Source organism: Cyclopterus lumpus, chromosome 10 (genome assembly GCF_009769545.1).
Source record: "Cyclopterus lumpus isolate fCycLum1 chromosome 10, fCycLum1.pri, whole genome shotgun sequence".
NCBI classification, from domain to species: Eukaryota; Metazoa; Chordata; class Actinopteri; order Perciformes; family Cyclopteridae; genus Cyclopterus; species Cyclopterus lumpus.
In genome coordinates, this window is record NC_046975.1 from 3,626,273 (window position 1) to 3,652,052 (window position 25,780).

The window sequence follows — 25,780 nt, forward strand, 5'->3', positions numbered from 1 at the left end:
ACTCACAGTCAGATGACCACTATCACTATAAATATAAAAAGCACAACTCCTTGAAAAGAGTAGAAGCATTATGTGTGTATTTCTAAGCGAACACTGAACAAAGAGTGTGTTGGATACAGTCCTATCTCACTGTTTAAGCTTCGTTTTGGATGTGACGTGATGACGGAAGTGCTCGGCACACATGATGTGCGTGAGGACCATCGGAGAGATGAAAACCTGACGACGATGACGCTTTTCACAGCTTCTGGCTCGGATTAAACGGTGTAGACAAACGTTTTTGGGGGTTCAGAGGGCCGGTCAGTGGCACAGCCTGAACGAGTGCGCGTCAGTTTGTGTGTGTGTGTGTGTGTGTGTCTTGCTTCTTCAAAGGAGGTTAAACAAACAGAGGAAGTGAGTCTTATTTCAGACAATGACTTCACCAGCGTCTGTTTGTGTGTGTGTGTGTGTGTGTGTGTGTGTGTGAGTGTGTGTGCACTCCGATGTTTAAACAATGAAGAGACAGCGTGGCTGACAGCAGCAGGGAAAACACCAACGACAATCCAGAGCGCTTTGTCTCTCAAAGTTTTGACCTCTCACTTTCCTTCTGACGCCATCAGATGTGGAACAGAGCTGGTGCTAAGCTGCTGAATGGTTTGCGTACGAGTGCGGTTGTCCCTGGAGCCACAAACGCACACAACGCACAACATTCTTTCTCAGGACCTTGTGATCTCTCATAACGATAAGCATAACATCGTTTAAACTGGCCATTCAAGTACCGAAATGAAAAAGTAATCACATCAGTCATTCCCTCGGAGTCACAGTGGGAAAACATGAGAGGGATGCTGATCCCTGAACATGGTTTGGCTTTTGCTCTTTGATGTTTTCGGCAGAGAGTCCGACACCCAAAGCAGCGTCGTGTTTCTCATACGGCGGCAGCGGTTCCCGCCCGGCCTTAAGTTTGCATCCACGCGCAAATTACTACCTTGGTTTTAACCAGTACTAAAAAAAGGACCTCCGCCATAACACCACCTCAGAACAAAGCTCCCTTGTTGGCTCTACGAGTACAGTTGCACGGTGTGTTTGCTGTGGGGTGTGTGGTTTGGGTGTTTTTACGCCGGCTTACCCTGAGCACCTCTCGACAGATGTACGCTATCCAGTCCTCCTTCAGACAGTTCCCCTTGGTCTTCTTCACCAAGTCTGTGACGGAGCCGGCTCCGCAGTACTCCATCACCAACTAGAGGGGACATATCGAGATGAGATGAGCCAAAACATCTGGGTCTAATATGAGAAATGATGAAAGACTACTCATGATGAACCCAGAAGGGTAGCAGCCGTTCAACAGAAAAAAAGACAGAAAAGAGAGTCATTTTTTAAAAACCCCAACAGCAATAACAGATAGTTTACAAACCCAGAGTTGGTGGTCCTGTCCAGCAGGACCTTTCTTAATAAAAGCTCCATAATAAGTAGCGATGTTCCTATGGTGGGAATAGCTCTTCAGCATGTTGATCTCCAGCTTGATCTCCTCTTCTTCTTCCTAAAACGTCACAACGGAGACAGCAGGAATCAAACTACATGCACTATTGAAGGGTAATGAAAACATCAATGTCAGACAGTTTGATGGGCGCTTTCAGAGTATAGCTTTGTTTGTACTCGTGCTTCGTGCCCCACCCAGAGCTTCCGCAGTATGTGCCGAGGCGTTTATACGCGCGTATGCATTATTCTCTGAATCGCCAGATGGCGTACAAACAAAATGAACTGTGAGGAATCAAAAAGACAACACGTGTAACCCAGAGATACGCCCACAGACTGGAGGTCAACCAACCAACTCTACAATGCAGAGGAAGGAGTGTATTCATCTGTAGTCTCATATCTCATATTCACTTTAATGCATTTATACAAACCCTGTAAAGAAACAAGTTAAGTATTGCATACCTAATAAAGAAATAAAGGTTGAATATCCTGTGTAAACTATTGAATTTGACTGAAAGATTTACTCACATGAAGATTTGTAAGACCACCTGTTTTGCACCCTAACGCCCCGGTCTTAATTAAACTATTTTCTACACCGGCCTCCCGCCGGATCATCTATACGTTGTTCTGTCACACAAAACAATATATAGATGATTTTAAGAGTCCTACATTGAATGCCATGCTTTCTCCTCCAGATCCTCCTCTTCTCTTCCTGCTTATTCTTTCTTTGGAGCATCACATTAAACTATACGTCACATATAGGACACGTTTAATGTCTTGCAGGCTGAAAGGTTTGTCGAACTTTATTCGTCCATGCAACGCAAACACGTACACCTCCAGACAGAGAGCGTCTCCAATCAGGCTGCTGTGTGGCCTCTACATGGTCTTCTCACTCGGCTATTTGACCCTCATTCAACCACTGCCCTTTCTGCACAAAACCACTGGGGATGGTCAGTGTCATGAGACGCAAGGACCGAATAAGAGAGGAGAGGGGACAGAGTGAGTCCGTTTCTTTTTGTTTTCTCGCTATAAATACCCGGAAATGACTTGTGACTTCTGCTATTCACTGAACCCCTAAATCTACACCGGGCTGGGGGACAGAGGTGGAGGGGCCGAGGGAAGGAGCTGCATGTGGCTGTTCATCAGAAAAGAGGAAACAGAGGAGAGCGTCTCCCAGTCACTGACCTCCTTTAAATCTCCACAGGACAGGAGGGGAGAACATGACAAAGCAGAGTTTGAACTTTCACCTCTGAAACACAAAGCCTCCTGTTTGTGTCTGCAGTCTCTCTCTCTCTCTCTCTCTCTCTCTCTCTCTCTCTCTCTCTCTCTCTCTCTCTCGCTCTCTCTCTCTCTCTCTCTCTCTCTCTCTCTCTCTCTCTCTCTCTCTCTCTCTCTCTCTCTCTCTCTCGCTCTCTCTCTCTCTATGTGTGGATGTGTGTGTGTGTGTGTGTGTGTGTGTGTGTGTATGTGTGTCTGGGGGGGAGATAAGGGAGATAATGGCCAAGCATTTCCTGCTACAGAGTTTGTATGCAACACAGAGGATCCAGAATCCCATCAACAGGAAAGAAACCAGTGTTCCCAGTTATGCAATAAGCAGACTTGTAGTGAGGTGTAATGGTGGAAAGGAGCATAAAGCCTGAACAGTTTGTTTTCTGACACAATAAACAACGAGTAAAGTAAACCAGTGTGGGTCTGAGAGTGTGCGGTACTGGTAATAATGCTCTCAAACGCCTAGTCACATTCGTGATACATAGGCACCTAGGGCTTAAGATGTGTGTGTGCTTTTCTTTTCATTACTGTGGGGGTTTATCATTTTTATTTTTTATTATTAGTATTATTTTGTGTGTTTTATTTATTTTTTATTTATAGTTCAAAGTACTGTTGGATGATGTTATTTGTTGGATGATGTTATTTGTTTTGGGAAAAAAAACATGGAGATTGTACCATTAATGCTTCCCAATTTACTTTCTGTATACCACCAAACTGTTTGAAGGAAATGCCTCGATCAAGGTAATATGTAAGTAATATCTAGTGTGCTGTCGTTTTTCTTAGGGAAAAAGGTCACTTAAGAGTGGCTCATTACACCCGTTCACTGTCAGGACTGTCCTGATACCCCTTACAATAATTTTTCGGCACTGAGTCGATGAGAACATCATCGTGATCCTGTGAGAGATTTAACAAGTACCGGAAAAGCGTTTGACTATTATGTGAGGATGCTTTGGTGAAATCTCCACGATTGGTCTGTGGTCACAGATGGAGAATGAACAACAATTAACCTCCGTCTGGCAAGAAAAACATAAAATACAATTTGTTTTTTTTCCTTTTGAGGTGCGTACATTTTCTCGCTAAGGGAGGACCGAGGAGAATTGATTCAGATTACCAAACCAAAGGGTACTCCAGAGTTTTGATGTTGCATTGGTCAAAACCCATTGCAGCAGAGGCTGATATACAGTACTGTCACTGGGGTTACTTCTTACCTGGTGTAAAACCTACGCCAGATCAAATATGAGGATCATAAAATCTGATGTCCATGCAGGATGGGTGGAGGCCCCGGTGCCCAACTAGACTGAAATAGACGATGGGTGCTACAACCGAAAGAAGAAGTCGATTTCACCAAACTTTCTAGCTAGATGTAGCATTTTTTAGGAGCTGGTGCTACTCTCATTGCAAAAGACTGTGATGTTTTTTTTTTCTTTCCTTCGGTGCAATCGTTAAAAACCAAATTATTGCGTACTCTTGATAGTTCCTCAAGGTTACCAACCTTGCCTTAAGAACTAAGACCTATCCTAGATGACATCATCTGGGCTATTTTTTTCAGACTTGTGAACTCTCCCTTCAGAGCCACAGACGACTTTATGAAGAACTTTTGAGGTGCCAAGGACGTTAAAGACCATGGGAAATATCTATGGAAAGGTCTTCCCACACAGCAGCTTGCGTTAATATTAAGTTGAGTTAAGAGTATAATAAAAGAATGTTATAATAATAACAATTAAAAAAGGCAATTTACCTTGACAGCATGATTGTCTGACGGTTCTGGCGACGTTGAGATTACTGGATGCGCTACAATCAATACTCACAATGTGTAATCCCATGTCTTACCTCTGTGACTTCCATGACTTTGATAGCTGCCAGTTGGCCCGTCTTGACATGGCGACCCTGGTGAGACACACGCAGGAAGAGTTAACCCACGTGCACAGATGTCGTTACATGTGGATTAGTGTTGTGTCTGGGAGAAACTCCCCCAAACGCTGCTCATTACCAAATGAGGATTGGTGCACAGTTATTGATCAAATCAGAACTACAGCAGTGATGAAAAATAGAAGTGAACCTTCACACACTGGGAGGTTCTTCACAGGTACAAAAATCCAGGGTTTGAAGTGATCTTGATGGGAACGACGGACGATCAAAATGTAAAATGCAAAGATTTCAGATGCAACAAACGTGGTGCTGGCCCAGACTCTAACACATTTGGTCCGATTAGCGTTGGTGTTAAAAATCACAACTTTAATCAGGCCGACAGCTGTAACTGCGCACGCACACACACACACACACACACACACACACACACACACACACACAGACATTGCAACACCTCCTCTGGGTCAACACTTGGATTGTGACATCACTTTCGGCGCTATGTCCACATCATTTAATCTTTTCTCATGAGAGGAGGCGCCGCCGCAGAGAAGGAGACGCGGGGCGAGTCGAGAGAGGGCGGCCAGAGCTGTAAAGTGCAGTCAGGTGAAAAGGGGAAAATTGAAAACCTTGTCATGAGTCAGAAAGCTGACAAGATACTAGAGTAGCTACTCTATAAGCCTTTAAGCTGATGTATGACAGGGCTCGGAGCGTGAGTGTGAAATAGACTGGAGGGCATGACAAATCCCACTAAACTCAATCAGTCAGCTAATATTACAGGCACAGAGAAACTGCGAGACTTGAAAACAAACACTACATCCTCATTATTTGGCTATTTGTGTTTTTCTCTGCGACTAAATCTAACACTTTCTATTCCCTTTCCAAAGAAATTCTACTCACATGATCGCTTTCTGCATTATATGGTTAGGACTATGGCAGATATCAAACCTGTGTGTCTAACACAACCCAGCTAAAGGGACTCAGTGTGCGTTAATATCATTATGTTGATGTGTCTTGTAGAGCTGTTCGATGTGGTCTACGTTCACGGTAGGTCTGTTTCAGTCAATGATTGACTGGCACTGGGATGAGCTGAACTGCATGTCGTGAGCGTGACTCTATGCTGCACTGCATACTGTTTCATCACAACTCCTGTAACAGTAGTTAGAGCAGTCTAGTCGGAAAGCTAATGCTAACAAAGTGGAGCTAACTAATCTACATTGGCGTTAGATGAAGGTAGAAACAACGCTGCTCATTCCCCTCTCACGTTCTTTCTTCCAGAGGGGGCTGGGCAACCGCTGAAATGTATCCGTAAATACCAGGCGGCAAACTTGCGTTCTCTCTACTGACCACCAGGGAGCGACGCCTTTGGTTGTATACTTCTCTCTTGATTTATTCCCTCAGTAAACATTGTAAACATGAGTTTATGGTCTCAATCTCTAGTTTCAATCTTTCTTCAGTACAGCATGATGTTCATTTAGTAAACGATGGTCCATTTAGAGTCAGATAGACCATACGTAGATATGGTGACTTCTGTTCATTGGTTGCAAAAAGTCAATATGGCGACGGCCAAAAACGCCAAAGTCAAGGCTTGAATATAGCAGTGCATAAACAACGACGATCACATCCAATATGCTATTCTTGGGAACACCATGAAATATTATGACATGTAAGTTTCCTGACAACAGAGCAGTGAAACAGACTCCTAGCCGATACCCTTCGAACTTGCCAGAGGGTCGGTCCTGCTAAGTTCCATTCCCTCCTACCTGAGCCTGTTGCCTTTGGTTAGTAACAACCTGCTCAGCAGCAGCTATTCTCTCTGGACTTGATTTCTGTCCCCAAGCGGAGGACGCTGTCTCCATAATTGCAAAGAATTGTGGCACGCGAGCAGCCCACTGGGCCTGACTGTAATAAATAAGGAAATGGCCTCTCCGCCCCGTCAGACTCCGTGCTGTCCGCTGGCCGTGCTGCCACCGCTATGCACAAATGTGGGCTTCTTATTAACGACATGCAGCGCTGACTTGTTCAAAGAGCTCTCTGCTCTCCACCAGAAATAATTGGAGAAAGCTTGCTTCCTTTTTGACATTGAGGACCGATGAATCTCACACACACACACACAGGCTCCTGCGCACACACGTTATGACGGCGTACAGTCCTGGGAATCAAACAATATGCATATGCAAATAAATCCTGAAATGTCTTCTCTGTTTCTTTCTGTTGCTTGTTCTCTGACACACACACACACACACACACACACACACACACACACGCACACACACACACACAGTGGCGGCATGAGCGAGCACTACATTGTGTCAGTGAAAAGGTTACTATAATATACCCATCTGTATGCTATTTGCATATGTAAGAGAGACATTTAGAATACAGCGTGGAGAGCGAGGGGAGCAACTGAGAGAAACACCTTTACTGGACCCATCGGCGAGTCTCCAACTTCCTGTCTCACCACCTCTGACTGTGTAACATTCCCTCATGCCCCCCCCCAGTCTCTCTATCTGTCCCCCCTGTATTTACATATGTGTACTTTGTGCTTGGACGGACTGCATCAGCTCTCACCAGACCCCCATTGTAGGATCGGTGCTATTTAAAGGCTTCATATCTGTGTGTGTGTGTGTGTGTTCTCTAAAGAAACAACCCCCAGTCCATTCACATGGACCCTTCACTGGCTGGCACCAAGGGGTCAAAAGAGATGGACTGGTTTGACATGATACTGAGTATAATGCTGCTAAAAGCAAGAACTCATTCTGTCCCACTGTCATATGACAGAAGTGGTAAAATTAAGTGTGTGTGTGCGTACTGTCAGCTAGTTGATTACAACATAATAATATATATTAGATTAAGCTTGAATTGAAGGTTTTATAGATTCATGATGCAATCCTAATTTCCAGATGGTTAACAGGTCGTTGGATATATATGAGCTGAAAGCTCCCTTTGTCAATGTAAGAAATAAAAATGAGTGCAGCTTTAAAAGGCTAAGTTTCATTATGGGAATTGTAGGAGTCAGCAATGTCAGAGCTTCGCCCACCAGCCCAACTTCATGACGGTGTGATATAATAGAACTTTTTGTTCTTCGAATCTTAAGTTTTGGCATTTAGAAAGTAGAGTAAGAAGGCCAGTCCCTCCTGTAACCAGTACACTGTCCCTGCACTGGGTCACACAGAACCACACACAGACGGGCGATCGGCACAAAGCATATCTCCAAACCTCATGGGAGGCTACTTTCCTCTTCTCTCTCTAAATTTCATTTGTCTCCCTGCCTCTTCCTTCCTTCCCTCCTCTCTGTCTCTCTACCTTCCTTCCTTTTGCCCTTTCCCCACCACCCCCTCTTTTGTCTCTCTCCCTCTTGCTTTTTTCCCCTCAGCTTTTCAACTGGACACTATGTTGGAGGATGTTTCCTGTCTCCCTGGGTCTCTTCTGTCTTTGGTCCCTCAGCTCAAACCCACGCAAGCTGAGCTCTCCGTTACTAAATATGAAGAAGACCTGGCATATTTTGATAAACAAAGAAACCGTCTTGTGTAGCTTAGGTTGGCAAAGTGTTTGTTATTTTAGGGTTTGGTCAGCAGATCAGTCGGCATGAGTGGGATAAGAATGATGACATGTGGGTCACAGAAATGGGAAGTGACGCTCTTGAAGCCAGAAGGATTTGAGGAAGTGTAAGTGATTCATTTGTATTGTATTGCAGCCAGCTGTGCAGTGTGCACAGTCAGGTTTACTGATTGCGACGCTCCGACCAAACTGGGACGTCTTCGACCTCAAACTCCAAAACCAGAGGGCGGTTCTCAACTCATGAACAACACGGGTGTTTAAGATTAAGACTCTTTTTATACACGTATGATTTAACAGCGCAGGTCAGACCTGACAAAAAAAAATACTTTGGCTCCACTCAGAGCAGCACAGTGTTGCATCAGCAGTCATCGCAGCCCTTTGCTTTAGTGGAGTTTGACGGTCACACACACACACGCACACACACACACACACATGCACACACACACACACACAAGCTTGCAAGGAAGGGAAGTTCCTTCTGCAAACAGGGAAACGCCCTGTCTCTCTGTTTCTGTGTGTGTGTATGTGTGTGTGCATGGTTCTGTGTGTGCGTGTATGTGTGTGTGCGTGTTTCTGTGCGTGTATGTGTGTGTGCGTGTTTCTGTGTGTGCATGTGTATGTGTGTTTCTGTGTGTGTGTGTGTGTGTATGCGTGTGTGTGCGTGCTTGTGTGTGTGTGTCTGTGTATTTCTGTATGTGTTTATGTGTGTGTGTGTGTGTGTGTGTATGCGTGTGTGTGCGTGCTTGTGTGTGTGTGTCTGTGTATTTCTGTATGTGTTTATGTGTGTGTGTGTGTGTGTGTGTGATGACTAGATGCTGAGTGAGAGGAGCATGCACAGGGCTCATGTCCCCGTGGTGATGCAGTTCTAAGAAGATCCAATAAAGCAATGTTTATTTGACAAGTTTAATAGCGGAATTACTCCTGTGTGTCGCTGTTTGAAAGCCACTCTTCACTTTTTAGGTTGCTACACGCAAGCTGAATGGGCCTTCTTTTAAAATACGGGCAGGCTAACCTATCAGTAATTCATGGCAAGAAAACAAACAAAATGAAAACAAACAAACAAAAAAACGTTCTTGCTCAGGTTTTTACTCGCTCTAAAAAAGCCAGGACTTTCAGGGTTTCTTTGTACCGGGGCCCCAAAACTACTGCATGCACACTACGGCCATGTGGCTACTACTGCACATAATGCAGCCTTTAATGCTAATGTGCATGCGTGTATGTGTTCCGTATCAGTTGGACACAGATGATTTGGTCCCTGTGTGCACACGTTGATGAAGCCAAACACAATGATGCATGATAAGAGAGGAGAAAAGGGGGACTGGGTTTGTCTTCAACACCATTCAGCCTTTGCTCCTGAGGGACAAGTTGGAGCAGACCGGGGTGGAACACCACCTCACTGCATGGATCCTGGACTACCTCACCAACCGTCCACAGTATGTGCGGATACGGGAGTGTGAGTCAGATCGGGTGTCCTGCAGCACAGGGGCTCCACAGGGAACCGTTCTGGCTCCATTCCTCTTCTCCATCTACACATCGGACTTCAAACACAACTCTGCCAACTGCCACCTGCAAAAGTTCTCTGACGACTCTGCGATCGTCGGCCTCATCTCGGCCGATGATGACAGGGAGTACAGGGAACTGAACCAGGACTTTTAAAGATGGTGCCAGCGGAACCGCCTCCAGATCAACTCCAGCAAGACCAAGGAGCTGGTGGTGGACTTCCGCCGGGGTAAACGCTCTCCTCCAACACCAGTGAGCATCCAGGGACTGGACATTGAGATTGTGAAGTCTTATAAGTTCCTGGGTGTTCACTTGAACAATAAACTGGACTGGTCTGACCACGCTCATGCACTCTACAAGAAGGGACAGAGCAGACTCTTTCTGCTGAGGAGACTGAGGTCCTTTGGGGTGCAGGGAGCACTCCTGAAGACCTTCTTCGACTCGGTGGTGGCATCAGCCATCTTTTATGGAGTGGTCTTCTGGTGCAGCGGCATCACAGCAGCTGACAGGAGGAGACTGGACAAACTGGTGGGGAAGGTGCAGCGTGCTGGGGTGTCCTCTGGATACTGTGGAGGTGGTGGGAGACAGGAGGATGATGGCCAAGCTATCGTCCCTGATGGACAACACCTCCCACCCCATGCAGGGTACTCTGGCAGCGCTGCACAGCTCCTTCAGCCACCGGCTGATTTATCCCCGGTGTCTGAGGGAGAGGTACCGCAGGTCCTTTCTCCCCGCTGCTGTCAGGCTACACAACAAGCTGAGCTGAGCTCCCAGTAGGCCACTTTGGACTTCGCACTGAACAGCACTTTAGCCCACCCACTGGTGGAATACTAATACGTTTAAGTACTTTTTATATTTGATACACTTTATTCTATTTCTACTCCGTCTGTATATATAATATTCTTCTTGTTTTTACTCTTTTATCTTATTTCTGTTTACTGTTTATTATACTACTTGTTTTTTACTTACTAATAAAGGATTATCTTATCTTATCTTATCTTGTCGGAGGCAGATCACTTCCTCTTTTTGAGGCACTGAGGAACTTTACCTGCATTTCAACCGCAGGAACATGGATCCAGTTTGAGCTGCAGACCTCCCCGCTGCCATGGCATTGCTTTCCAGCCTGCAGAAACACTATATCGGGTGGAGTTTGCGGCATTGAACGTCACGTCCCGGTCAAAGCCGAGTTTCGTTACCGATACAGAAATCGCACATATTTGGGCTGTGCCTTCTTTCGTTCTCGGGCCTCCGTGACCCACCTGTCCGACAAAGTAGAGGGCCGTGTGTCGCCTTGATCCGTGCATAAAGGATGTCCCAATTTGCACGGTGGCTTCCATTGTTGCTGTAATTTATATAATCATCTCAGATCCTACGATGCAAAACTAAAAAAAACTTCTTTGAGTTCCTCACTTTTTTGACTCCTGGGACAATTTGGCTGAAAAATATTTATTTTTAAAAAAGGCCTGATTGCTTTTCTCCAGCCCTCTCTGCTCTCCATCGGACTCTGTGTTACTTCTAATTGTACCCGTCTTAGCGTGTCAGAGGGAATCCTGTCTGCGGATCAGGAGGCTGTTTTAAAATGTAAATGAGGCTAACGGGGGCTCACTTTCCCCACTGATACCGGGCGTTTGGGGTTGATGTGATATCTATCGAACCAGCAATTAGAGGATCAAAACATTTTGCAATCACTACAATCAACTCCCGATGCCACACATAGGGAAGCTTAAAGGCTTCGATTCAGAGCAGGACTAATTGGCATCGTAACCCGAGTGGAACTACAAACCATTTCACCGAACAAAAGTAGCTCAGTGTGGTTTCACGGCAGGGACCACAACCGAGTGCACATCACCGTGCGCAGTTAAACATCTCCCTCCTCTACCTCTTCATCCTTGTGTGTTTTTGAAATGTTCCTGTGTTGTTTTCTTCCAAACGCGGGCGGGTCCTTACCTAAACCAGGTTTCAGCAGCTCCAAGCTCCAAGTCCTTTCTCAACGCAGAATTCCACGAAACACCAGAGGCGTACACACACACACACACACACACACAAAACAACTGTGAAGAGGCAAGAAGTGACGGGCAAAATGGCAAAAAGCAACCTCCGCAATGCAGAGGAGGAATTTTAATTATCTGTTGACTAATATCTCATATTCATGAGCTTTACTGCCTTTGTACGTGCCCTGTTAAGTTATTACATGCATTACAAAGAAACCAAGGTTGAATATTCTGTAAACTATCTGATTTGGTGGCCAGGCGATCAAATGTAAATAACGGAGAAAAAATTGAGTCAATGCAGAAATTAGGGTAATTGAATAGTTAATTAAAAGCCACTAATATCAACCTTCTGTATGCCTTGGTCCGAGCCTACCACATGTATTAACACAGGAAGCCAGTGGTAAAGTAGTAAAGCCCACCTCTTGCTTGATTTGATTGGGTGCCTTGGCCAAGTGTGACAACTTTCCACATCTTTAAAAAAGCCGGCAGAAAAATGTGAAGTGTGACGCAAGAGATGAGCAGGAAAACAATGTTGTTGTTTTTTGCGGCCTCAGTGTGATCGGGTGCCATTCAATATTTTGGAGGTGCGCGACAAGGCGCCGCAACCACTTGCGGAGCCTTGGGCGCGACGCACAGGCGTCATTTCCCAGCTTCATGAACCAGGCTGTAATTCTCTTCTGGAGATCACCAGCCTGCTTGGGTTTAATTCCCTCACACAGATGTGCATCGAGGACAGCTGTGTCCTTCGAACTTGCCAGAGGGTCGGTCCTGCTAAGTTGCCATTCCCTCCTACCTGAGCCTGTTGCCTTTGATTAGTAACTAATCTCTGTTGACCTCACACTGCTCTGGCCAGCTCTGGTCTCCCTAAACACCCACACAATACTGTTATCATGTTGTGATCTTCCTACGCTCTCTTACTTTGGAACTTTTCCCGTTCATGCCACATTACTAAATGATAAAAATGAGAATGCAATGGAAATGCAACACACATGTAAATAAACAAGAGGAAAAGCCTTGGATGCTTTGTCAGCACTTCCTGTGCCCACGTCAATCCACAACTAACTATTTTCTTAAGGGGTGTGTGTGTGTGTGTGTGTGTGTGTGTGTGTGTGTGTGTGTGTGTGTGTGTGTGCGTGCGTGCGTGTGTGTGTGGCACAAGTCATTGTTCTAAAGGGCTCTATTTCTGTCCTGTTTCTCCATGATGGGACTCGCGTTATGTTTGAAAACACATACACATACACACACACACAGAGTTTTAATGTTTCACTGGTGTAAGTCCCCGTCTATAAAACCGTTCCATTCATCCGTATTAGGTCCCTGCTTGTTAAAGCATCAATGAATGTGAGTCACCTGATGAAATTTGTGATTTTTTTTTTTTAAAGCCCCGTTTTAAAAGCAGCCTGTGTGAAGCCCGACACAGGCCGTACTGTCCCGTGCATCTCTTGCAACATTTCCTCTTTCAGGAAATCAAGCAGCAATAGAGGCACACACCCTCCTTCTGTCGCACACACTCGTGAGAAGCGTTCATGAACCCTAAACTTTTACCCTCAACCTTTGTTCATACTCTTACCTTTTCAAACACATTTTTTTGGGGTCTAAAAGTGATCAGAACCTGACATTTCGCATGTCTTTTGCTGCAGGAGAAATAACAATCCTTCATGCATTGTGCATGATTGATTTGGGATTGAATCAATTTGACATTATCTTTTGGATTCGACAGGTCTATTTGTCTTTTTCTTTGCAGGTAGGAATACATATCTCTCTCAGGTAGCCATGATTTTTAAATCTCTGATGATAGTACGAACAATCGTAGTCTTCCAACCTCAACTCTCTTTCAAACAAATCCTCATTCCCCCCCAAAGAGATCTATGAACTTCAGGGTCAGAACTGAAAGTGTTCCACACATGTATGGTTTGTGGACTTGCAGGAGCACGTAAACCGTCCGCCCAGACCTCAATAGGCCTCGACACCTCCTGTAAACCACAAACCACTCAAACACAAACAGATATTGCGATAAGGAAGTGAGCCCCACCCAGGGCCTTTAAAAGATGCTGCAGATGCTCTACATGCTGGTGGGTGTGTGTGTGTGTGTGTGTGTGTGCGTGTGTGTGTGTGAGAGCTAACAGGATATTTCAGTCAGCTGAGAATTGCTTCTTTTTTTCCTCCCAACTAACTGGAAGTAGTACGTTTTACCAGAACTGGCATGTCCGCTACTGTAATATATGGCGTGTCTGCGTGAGTAAAGCTTGTGAGGCGTTTTTTTATATATATTTTCTTTTACTTTGGTTTATTTGATAAGGGACAGTGCACATTAATAACCGAGAGGCTATTTTTCATCTGTAGTTCTTGAACTAGAACAAGCCAATTGTTAATGCTCGGACTCACCGCTGTGTAAACCAAGGTTTAGACAGAAACCCGACCGTGCATGTGTGTTGGTATCAGCAAAAGGTGTTCTGTGTTCTGTGCGTGCAACAAGCTCCTGTGACACCATGCGAGCGCTCACCTTGTACACCTGACCATAGGTTCCATTGCCAACCACCTCCACCAGCTCAAAGATACCTGCTGGGTCCTGAGAGGAAGGGGAAAAAAAGAGATAAAGCAAGATAAGCATCGAGTAGGATGCATTGACAATAGAGAAAGATGGTACATTTGAACAAAGTCATAATGCAACAGCTTTATGTACCCGGTACTATACAAAGAACAATGCAGCGCTGTACTGGGATGCAGGCTGAGGAAGTGGGACTGCGAATGGGGAGAACTGTGTGAGCGACAAGGAATGAGAGTAAAGGAACATTTTTCATTGTATAGGTATTGGCTTCACCGGCTATATAAATATTAGCAGCTCAAAATACATAAAATCACAATACTAACTAGAAAGACATTGACACTTCCTCCAGGGACACTGATATTGATACTGAGAGGCCAAAGACATTTCCATAAACCAGCATAAAAACTCCACCAACTGGCTCTAAACTATTACAACGATGTGAGTTGGGTTCAAACAGCCATGTGCTAGTAACTAGAGGGCTCTATGCATATATTGTTTTCTGTCAATAAAGAGGCACAAAGTTGCTGTCACTTGTTGCATGCCAACTTTTCAGCGGGTGCAGCCAAAGAGAGCTCGCGTGCGTGAAACCGCTAGCTCGTGAAGTTACGACCGAGCAAACGGGACACGGCGCGCGGACGGTAACGTTCCGAGGCTCTCTGCGCGTGAGACGTTACACGGCGCCGAGGTGAGGACGCGCAGAACCGTGTCGTTCAAGAGCGTGAAGGCGAGAGCCGACCGTTAGACGAGAGGGGTGGAGGGTGGAGGGTGGAGGGGTGGGCGCAGAAATCTCGACTGCTCAGGTTGACTTGTTGCTGGAAACTATCCCTGCCGTTAGAAGTTGCAAGCAACACCCACCACATCCTGCACTGTTTACTCAAACACACTTCAAATAAGAATAAGAAATAAAAGAGAGAAAGAAGCAAGACAACATTTGAAAACGTACCCTTAAAGCAGCGAGGTCTATACTGTCCAAACTCCGAGTGGTGTTTTCTCTCGACATTGCTGTCAACAACTGTTGTCAGCGCGCTGGTGTTTGTGTCCTTAAGACATGGACGGTGACTGTTTCTCCCCCCGACTAACTAACTAACTAACTAACGGGTTCTCCTCTCGTCCGGTTCATTCTGAAGTTTTGCTAGCAGTGACAGGCGCACCGCTTCCGGTTGGACCTTTCAGAATAATAGCCTAACAAACGAAATTCACGGTGTGTTTGGATTTGTTTCGGTTAATCTTCTTGAAGTGCACTTCCCGTTTCACCGCAAACACAACAGACACTACTTAGTTGTTGTTATAATTATTGTTGTTCTGCCTCAGGGCTAAACCTTATAGGTCGACGCAATGCTTAATTATTAAAATACCAACGTCCGGTCTCTGACTGCATTAACCTCGTTTCACTTGACGTTTTGCTCCTGGGAAGTGATTTTTTTTTCTTCTTTCAAGCTACTCGGATAACTCGACTAGTCCACAGACCACAACAGGAAAAAGAAAGGAAGACATTCACAACTGAATCAAACAATGTGTTATACAGCACATATGCGGCTGACTGAAAATAATATCAATTGCTAACTTCACAAAATCTCTCCACGTGTATCTCCGTGTATCCGTGTTGGTGCGCGCGAGTGTTTGTTTTTTGTGGGGAAAAGTTCACGGTCCTCGAGTGATTCTCAGTGAATCCCACCCTCATCACCCTCATCACCGTCCACTTTGCTAATACCCTTTGAAGTAAACAAATTAAATGATTATACATTATTATTACGATGTCGTACTAAAGAAAACGTGCACACATACACACGCACGCACACACTATCTGTACACACTGACACATCCTTTCTTGACATGTTGCAGGCCCTCATGTCATTGCTGTGTCAGTATCACCTTAGCCCATAGTGTTTCAGGCCCACGTGCATTATACTACATTATACTACTTTGTTTATCTTGAACCTTTTCAACATCAAATTTTGGAAACATCTGGTTAACCCAGAACATATATAGTTTCAAGCTTGCCTCTGAGCTCTTTGCAACATATATTTTTGACATTGGATAGGAGCCTCACCTCATTGATTACATTCATTATTGCTGGATTAAATGTCTGTGTCCCACCCTGGACATAAGAAGTGGAGATAGCTGTTTTGTGACGTCACCCGTTGGTTTGTGGAGTGCGTTTTCTTAAGCCTTGAGTTCACCGTCGCCGACATGGATTATGGCCGTCTCCATGTTTTGTTTTTTTCACAACATATGAATGGAAGTTACCATTTGTGGATTGTACAGGAGTATTGTTGATACGCTGAATACTCTCTGGTAGCGGCAGCGATCTGTCGATCACACTAAGCTTACCCAAGGCATACCCCGCCTTATGGTCTATTTGACACATTTACGAAAATGAACATCATGCTGTATTGAAGAAGCCTTGAAACTAGAGATTGAGACCATACATTCATATTTACAATGTTTACTGGGGGAATACATCAAGAGAGAAGAAGAGTCATTTTCTCTTAGACTTCTATACAACCAGAGGAGTCGCCCCCTGATGGACAGTAGAGAGAATGCAGATTTAAGACACTCAGCTTCACTCGGCAGAACCAGAGGTTGCCGCTCCGTTCCCACCTCCAGGCCCACAGTAGGCCTTTTGAGCATGTTGGTTCAATAACGTTATAAATTACACGTGTGCTTTTCCTCCAATGCAAAAGGTCTACCGTGTAAAATCTTGCTCTGAATCCAACTGTAACAACAGACATTTGCTTTCATAATTGCCAATGTTATTTTTGCCAGGACAGCCCAGAAATCGAGAAAGCGAAATGTCTTGCCATGCCGCAAATTATGTGATTTATTCTGGGCTAAATATGACAACGTCCCATCTTGTTTTAATGTCCCGGTGCAGGCATGGCAGTGTGGGCTAAGTAGGTAAAAGATGCTGTTCCTAACTCGAGGCATGCTTCTCCAGTAAGGAGCCTTGTTGTGTGGCTTTTGAGCCCAACAGCTGTCACTCACTGAAATGTCTTTGCGTGACAAATTTGTTCGAAATATGCATGGACCCATTAGTAATCACCACTGGTGCACCAGTAACGTTAGCTAAATAGGCTAATTACCGTGACCTGCCAATTCGAGGAAAATTACCACAACCTCCACGACTTACACAATTATTTTTTAACCGTGACTATATGACTTAAACTGTGTTACACTGGGTGACAAAACAGCTGCTACAGTTTGATCTTGAGGGCGGGATTTTGCAGTAGCTAGTATGAGCTAGCTTAGCTTGTGTTGTGTTACTTAAAACGTGCACTTTCTCTCTTCCTCTCTCTCTCTATACATACATACCATCATTTTATACCAACCTCGACGGATGTGTGCTCTTTTTTTACTGCCAAGAATTGTGATGAAAGTTTATATATATTATATTCAACATGAGAAAACGATGGTTAATATTAGTAATTTGCCGGTCTTTCCTAAGACCTACAAAATTAAAATGCTTTTAAGGTCACAAATTTCAATGCAAAAATATGCTACTAGAAAAATAAATGTACCTTCACGTCGCATGGCAACACACCACTTTAGCTTTACTTATGTATTTATGTTTTCAAGTGGACAGTATATAAAAGAGATGGTGCTTGACATTCTGGTCTCCTGACCGAACCAATGAGTCACAGTCAGCATGGTGAAATAAGGGTCATTATGTGGTGGGACACAGTCAACTGTGTGTGTGTGTGTGTGTGAGAGTGTGTGTGTGCGTGCGTGTGTGTGTGTGTGTGTGTGTCAGGGAGAAACAGAAAGAGTGAGACTGTGCTGTCTGTGGTGTGTGTATGAGAGTGTGTGTGTGAGAGTGTGTGTGTGTGAGAGTGTGTGTGTGTGTGTGTGTGTCGGGGAGAAACAGAAAGAGTGAGACTGTGCTGTCTGTGGTGTGTGTATGAGAGTGTGTGTGTGAGAGTGTGTGTGTGTAGGAGAATAAGAGAACGACGGCAAGTGACTCTCTTGCACCCTCTGTATGTTTGTTTGTGTGTGTAAGTGAATGTGACGAATTAAGAGGGGGGGTGGGTCTGTGAGTGTGTAGTTTGAGTGTGTGTTTGTTTCGCCGTGAAGAATGGCCTCTCTGTGGTCTTACACAGTGGTCCTGTTCATATCAGGGTCAGCTGCTTACACACACACACACACACACACAAACACAGACGCACACGCACACAAACACTCACCCACACACACTAATTTTTCGACTCCTTTCCAACCTAAACAAGACAACAGTCTGTGAAACAATTGAATAAGAACATTCCGGAGAGCGATAGAGGCCACTTGCCTGTCCCTCGCCATCGCATCTTTCTTTCTGTGTACTTACATACGAGGTATTCAGAGGAACTTGACTTTTCACTCATCCAAAGCATTCCCTGAGGTCGCTCGCATTCAGGCGTGCACACACAAATACACGCACACACACACTCATGCACACACACACACACACACACACACACACACACACACACACATAAACACACATACATACATACATGCAGGAATAAATACGTATAAGCGACAGCAGATATCAGTGTCAGTATCAACGAGACGGGGGTTTCTCTATTTCGCAAGGCCAGGCAACCTTGTCTATGAACTTCTTTCTTTATTTAGACAAAAAAGTAAATGTCATATTCAAGGCACTAAGAAGACCAGTTCACAGTCAGCGTGCAAAAAAGAACCCCTGTAATCAAAACTCACAGAACTCACTGGGAGGCAACAGCAAAAAGCAAAGTGACATAAAAAGGTCTGAGAGACTGAGGACATCTCAGATCATCTGGAAAGGCTGATTACAGTCACTAAAAGCGTCTCAGATCCCTGTTTGCTGGGTTCCGAGGAAACGAAGCAAACAGGGCCCTGCCCTAGAGCAACTTACATATGTAGTTAAAGGGAACTATAACACCTTTGCAAAGATGTGGAGCTCATTTTATTGAGTTTCTGGAGGGGGAAGATATTGTTGTTACCCTGTAGTCTACCGTTTGAATGTGGGAGCATTCTATTTGTGGGGTATAATATGTATCTATCTGTGCATGTTCATATATGTCACCCTCTACTGTTATTGTTATTTGTTGTTTCTGCTGAGAAACAGTCAGTAATGCCCAACCACAACTCATGCCGCTGATATATCTATTTGAAATACCTCCAAGTGCCCATATATACTTGTATATGTGTCTTGTGTTTGTGTAATGTGGAAAAGACAATAAAAATATTTGTCAAAAAAAAATGTGATTCTTGATTTTACAGGGAGCCAGTGCAGAGCAGCTAATACAGGAGTAATGTGATCTCTTTTCTTAATTTGTGTGAGTACACGAGCTGCAGCATTCTGGATCAACTGGAGGGATTTAAGAGACTTATTAGAGCAGCCTGATAATAAGGAGTTGCAGTAATCTAGTCTGGAAGTAACAAACGCGTGAACCAGCTTTTCTGCATCTTTTTGAGACAAGATGTGTCTGATTTTTTAAATGTTACGTAGATGAAAAAATGCAATCCTTGAGATTTGCTTAATGTGGGAGTTAAAGGACAAGTCTCGGTCAAAGATAACTGGAGATTCTTTACAGTGGTGTTGGATGCGAGGGAAATGCCATCTACAGAAACCACATCACCAGATAATTGATCTCTGAGGTGTTCAGGGCCCAGTAAAATAACTTCAGTTTTGTCTGAGTTTAACATCAGAAAGTTGCAGGTCATCCATGTTTTTATGTCTTTAAGACATGCTAGTTGGTCTCCTTTGGTTTGATCGATAGATATAATTGAGTATCATCTGCATAACAATGAAAGTTTATGGGGCATGGCCTCATTGGTCCGGCCTCTTTCGCGATGCATCCTGCAAGGTGGACCTGCCTCCTGCCATGGCCCTGCTGATGCCCCCCTCTCTTCCTCCTTATGTTTCATGGATTGTCGAGGTCTGGATCTTGGTCCATTCCTAATACTCATTATTCATAATTTCTGTCATATTCATTGAATGTGTTGTAACTCTCTAATGCTGTTAATCTGTACACATGACATATATTGCTTCTGATTATAAAGCCCTCTGAGGATAATTAGTAATTTGTGATTTTGGGCTATACAAAATAAACTAAATTGAATTGAATTAATAGAGAGGTTCTAATTAAAGGCAAGTCTCATCGGGATGGGGTCCAAGAAACAGGTAGACAGTTTAGAAGTAGAAACCGCTGAGGACAATTGGTCTAGGTTGATGGGAGAAAAGCTATCCAAATATACACCAGGGCATACAGACGTTTCCAAGGCCACTCCTCTTGATGACAGATCGGCAGTAGTTAAGGGCAAGAGAGCATCAATCTTGCCTCTAATTGTTAAAATCTTTTCATTGAAGAAGTTCATGAAGTCATTACTACTGAGGTCTATAGGAATACACGGCTCCACAGAGCTGTGACTCTCTGTCAGCCTGGCTACAGTGCTAAAGAGAACCCTGGGGTTGTTCTTATTTTTCTCTATTACTGATGAGTAATAGGCTGCTCTGGCATTAGTTTGTGGGTCTGAGGGTTATACCAGGGAGCAAACCTCCTTTGCCTCATTGTCTTTTTCTTCAGTGGGGCTATCAAGTCTAGTGTCATTCTCAGTGAGCCTGTAGCACTATCGACAATATGATCAATCTGGGACGGACTAAAGTTAGCACAGGAGTCCTCCGTCACATTGAGACGTGGTATTGAATCAAATGCAGAAGGAATCGCTTCTATAAATTTAGCTACAGCACTGTCAGTTAGACATCTGGTGTAGAAACTTTTGACTAACGGTGTAGACTCCGGGAGTATAAACTCAAAAGTTATGAGGTAATGGTCTGACAGAAGAGGGTTCTGTGGGAAGACCTCCAAATGCTCAATGTCAATGCCACATGCAAGAACAAGGTCGAGGGTGTGGCCAAAGCAGTGAGTGGGTTTCTGTACTCTCTGACAGAAGCCAATCGAGTCCAACAATGACATGAATGCAGCACTAAGGCAATCATTATCAACATCCACATGAATATTAAAATCTCCTACAATAATAACCTTATCAGTTTTAAGGACTAAACTTGATAGAAACTCTCTAAATTCAGATACAAATTCTGAAAATGGACCTGGTGGCCGGTACAGTATAACAAATATAATAGTCTGTAATGTTTTCCAGGTTGGATGTGAAAGACTAAGAACAAAAAAACCCCACTAATTACATTTATGGAACATGGAAGTCAGTGTCTTAACAAGGTCGTTGACCAGCACAAGCATCCTTAGTGGCTGCTCATTGTAAAGTATCCAAGTAGACCACTGGAGGGATGAAAGCATTCCTCCAACACGTACTCCCTCATTCGGTGGTTTTATGATGGTGCTGGAGCGAGCCGTCGTAGCGCCTTGCAACGAAACTTCCACAACAAATATTCAACCGTAGGCCGGAGCACGATTCAACCCGTCAAACTGTTTAGGGAGCTTCAAATGTGTCACCTCAACGCCCAAAACAGAAATCAGTCCACACCCCTCCGGTCAGTTAGCATTGTGGGTAGCTATTCACCAAAAGATAAGACTCATTGCACTGTGAAGATGAGATGCACAGACTAGCTCAAATGGCTGGGCTCCACGGTCAAAATGCGGCGCCCCGGCTCGCTTGACTGCTGCCAGACTTTGATTCTGGATGCCAACAATGACCCGGAGTTAGCCTGAGCATGACCAAAATGGAGCTTCTTGTCAGACTTAAAGGCCCCATGAACGAAAGATTTCAAAATCCGGGAGCTTCATCTTCCTCGAGAGACACACACAGACACGCACACAGTTTTGCTTGCAAAAAAACAACGACAACAAAACACATTATTCAGATCCTGCAGAGGCTCATGCTGATTTGATTTACATCTCTTTATCTGCCTTCCAGTTATGGCATGAGACCGTACACTGGTTTCTTTTCTTCTTTTTTTACTCTTATCGACACTGCAAAAGAAAAACAGAACCACACACACATGTGACATCATTGTGGTTCAGGATATGTAGTGGAGAGTTCTTAACCTGTCAGTATGAAACCTGAACTCAGATGCTAGTGATCCTGGTATTTAGTGATCTGTGGTTGCCATAGGAACAGCACATCAATATGTGGATTCAGGATCTTTACCCACAGTTGAACGAAGATGCTGCTACATATAATTAGCAAACTCCTCATTAAAAGTTCTTAAAACTTTATGAGCAACAGCCTGTATTTTAAATTCCCAATCTTTCATTTCCGACCACACACCAGTCCTTTTCTTTGGTCCGTTTTCTCATTTGCCTATTGACCACAAGAGAGCGCTGTTGCTCATGTTTGCGCGTCACTCACGCAATGTGTGACATTACTCATGTGCATGTTGTAGGTGAGAGGAGAGGGGACACCAGAGGTGTAAGACAGGGCTCGTTTTAGATCTCTGTGAAGGCAGGAAGTGGCTTTTAGATTAATCTATTTCTTTTCCTCTCTCTATATGCATCTGTCTCTCTGTCTGTCTGTCTGTCTGTCTGTCTGTCTGTCTGTCTGTCTGTCTGTCTGTCTGTCTGTGCTACAAACTACATGGATTCCGGTTGCTTTTGTAAACAGGTTGAATTATAGGAGAGATTACCAAAACCTGAAACTTGATTCCTCAAACACCATATTTCTGTTTGGCTGCCTGCCTGTCTGTCTCTCTGCATGTCCGTCTGTATGTCAGTCTTTCTTCCTGTCTGTCTGTCTATCATCCTGTCTGTGTGTCTGTCTGTCTGCCTGCATGTCTTTCTGTATGTCTGTCTGTCTATCTGTCTCCGTGTCTGTCTGCCTGCCTGTCTGTCTGTATTCATGTCTGTGTGTCTGTCTGTCTGCGTGTCTGTCTTTCTGCCTGTGTGTCTGTCTGTGTGTCTGTCTGCCTGCCTGTCTGTCTGTGTGTCTGTCTGTCTTCCTGTCTGTCTGTATGTCAGCCTTTCTTCCTGTCTGTCTGTCTGTATGTCAGCCTTTCTTTCTGTCTGCGTGTCTGTCTGTCTGTCTGTCTGTGTGTCTGTCAGTCTGCGTGTCTGTCTGTCTGTCTGTCTGTCTGCGTGTCTGTCTGTCTTCCTGTCTGTGTGTCTGTCTGTCTGTCTGCATGTCTGTTCGCCTGCCTGCCTGTCTGTTTGTCTGCCTATCTGTCTTCCTGCCTGTCTGTGTGTCTGTCTGCGTGTCTGTCTGTATGTCAGTCTTTCTTCCTATCTGCTTGCCTGTCTGTCTGTCTGTCTGTATGTCAGTCTTTCTTCCTATCTGCTTGCCTGTCTGTCTGTCTGTCTGTATGTCAGCCTTTCTTCCACCCTACTGTCAGACTCAGTTCAGCTCACTGTAACTGTATAGCAGAATATTGCTGGTGTATTTATATTGCACAGGTATATTGCACATGTCTGTGCAATAGGGCGGTGTGTCAAAAATAAGCAAGCAAACTATTTTATTTTTTATTTAAATATATATTCATAAAAAAATAATTATTAAAAAATAGCCTCTTCCAGTATGCTGTGTGCAAACACAATGTTACGGAGTATTGCTGACTATTGCTGAGCTGTGTGGTGTTGTATGACAGTAAATAAAGGTGTGTTGGTAACTTGAGCTTGTAAGTTAAAGACAAAAAGCTGTCTGGGCAGTTTTTCCGGCCAACGCAGTGTTCGGCCCGTGTTCAGGGTTGGGACTTTTCGTGCTACTTTCTGCTGGACTATTTGTGGTTATTGTCGAGGCGCCAGAGAGGGGGCGGGGTTAATGGTTCATTTATGGCATGAAATATCCACCATGGAATAAAGTACCACTATTTCTTTTGTGGAAGTCCCACAAAAGTCAAAATATCAAACACTCTAGTGTCTGGGTTCATAGCCCACACAGCCTCGAGCTGCGTCTGGATGAAGCTGCTAGATTAAGCACTATCATATGGTCAAATAATGTATGCATTGATTTTAAAGACAATTCTTTTAAGACATGCATTGCCAATAAAATGTATATTTTCTGTATAGCAGAATTACTTGACAATTTGCAATGTCATCCTCAGATTTTTACGGACGTGACACACAAACGGACCCCCGCTGCGTTTTAGGTAAGAAATGTTAATGGGCACATTTTAGGAGGGAAACATTTTCACAGCAACTCAGACTCATTTGAGAGGGAATTGTGTACATGTTTAACTTTCTAAAACTAGTAACTTTAATGATATGGTTCTATAGTGACCAGATTTGTTTTAATCCATTAAAACGCTATCTTAGTGTATGGAACACTAGCTTTCAGACTGCATGTTTGCTGTATGTTGCACTGAGGATTCATGAGATTTGTATCTGCTTGTGTGATTACAGATGCTGTCAAAGAATCAGGTCATGTGCGGCCACAGACGACGAGATCCTGAAACATGCCATTAGCACCGAAATCCTGGTCCACTCATTTGTCACATCCCGCATCGACTATTGCAATGCGCTCCTCACCGGACTCCCCACCAAACTCATCAACAGACTGCAAATCATTCAGAACTCGGCCGCCCGGATCATCACCTGTACCAAATCATCGGACCACATCACTCCTGTACTCATCCAACTTCACTGGCTCCCTGTACAATACCGCATCGACTACAAAAACCTTCTCCTCACCTATAAAGCTCTCCACAATCTAGCCCCCACTTACCTCTACGACCTCCTTCAGGAATACACTCCCTCCCGCACCCTCCGCTCATCCTCTTCTGGACTGCTAACCATCCCCACGTCACGCCTCAGTACCATGGGTGCTGTAGAGTTATAATGTTTTTTTATATATACTTGCACATGTAAATAGCAAAGTCCATGTTTTAAATTAATACATAAGAAAGATATGATAATCAATAAGGGATATTATGAAGAATATTCTGAAGGAATGTGTTTGAGAAACATGGGAGAAAAGTCACTGTCACTGTATAAGTATGTTACTGTAAAGGTGTAATCACTGAATAAGTATTATTGTAACTGTATGCTGATTGTTTTATGTTTTATAGTTATCATAACTATAAAGATGACTCAGGTATGAATGGAATGTATTGATCCAAGGAGGCGTAGTCAAAGTAGTGGTCTCCCTAAGTGACCGGAAGATAGGCATTTATTTTGAAGGAGCCCATCTTACTGTTTAGGGCCAAAAGGGAAGAGATAAGGGAAGTAGCATCGTGGTTTATTGCTTAGAGAAGTCCGCCTCCTTGTACTGATAGGCAAATAGCATGCTGTGTAGTTGAGGTATGAACATGCATACCTGATACTAACCAATGGAGAAGCTTTATGCTCAGTGTATGGATTGTACTTAACCTTTCGAAACTCTGTAAGGCATTTGTCCTCTCACGTGAAGGCGGTAGACAGTTAACTATTTTAACAGATTTTGATTCATATAAATCGTTATTATAGTCTGTGGACCCAAGGACACGTGAGCTCGCCCGGCTGGGACAGAAATATATGCTTATGATCCTTATTCTTTTATTAAATACTTTATATTTTAAATTACTGGTCTCAGGACATCTTTCAAAGCGCGGGAAGCTCAAAATTTCGGTTGAACTTAACAGTGCCTGAGCCTTCAGCTGCTCAGCACCCAGGCTCTGGAACTCCCTCCCCCCACACATAAGACCATCAGACTCCATCACATCATTCAAGTCTCAACTCAAAACTGTCAGGAT

At 44.2% G+C, this 25,780-nt stretch overlaps 1 protein-coding gene across 7 annotated transcripts in view; it reads right to left on the reverse strand.

Annotated features, from left to right (window-relative positions):
* si:zfos-2326c3.2 (mitogen-activated protein kinase kinase kinase kinase 4) overlaps positions 1-15,304 on the reverse strand; it is a 57,056-nt gene extending 41,752 nt beyond the window's left edge. For 6 of the 7 annotated variants that reach the window (XM_034542847.1, XM_034542844.1, XM_034542843.1 and 3 more), the window contains exons 1-5: positions 15,128-15,304; positions 14,140-14,205; positions 4,549-4,605; positions 1,388-1,513; positions 1,103-1,213 (exon numbers count right to left, since the gene is read on the reverse strand). In XM_034542847.1, the coding sequence (XP_034398738.1) occupies positions 1,103-1,213; positions 1,388-1,513; positions 4,549-4,605; positions 14,140-14,205; positions 15,128-15,184 (417 nt within the window). In that variant the 5' untranslated portion in view covers positions 15,185-15,304. Of the gene's footprint in view, positions 1-1,102; positions 1,214-1,387; positions 1,514-4,548; positions 4,606-11,592; positions 11,628-14,139; positions 14,206-15,127 lie in introns of all 7 variants that reach the window. The other variant, XM_034542845.1, reaches the window with a different exon arrangement.
* Positions 15,305-25,780: the final 10,476 nt, after the last annotated feature.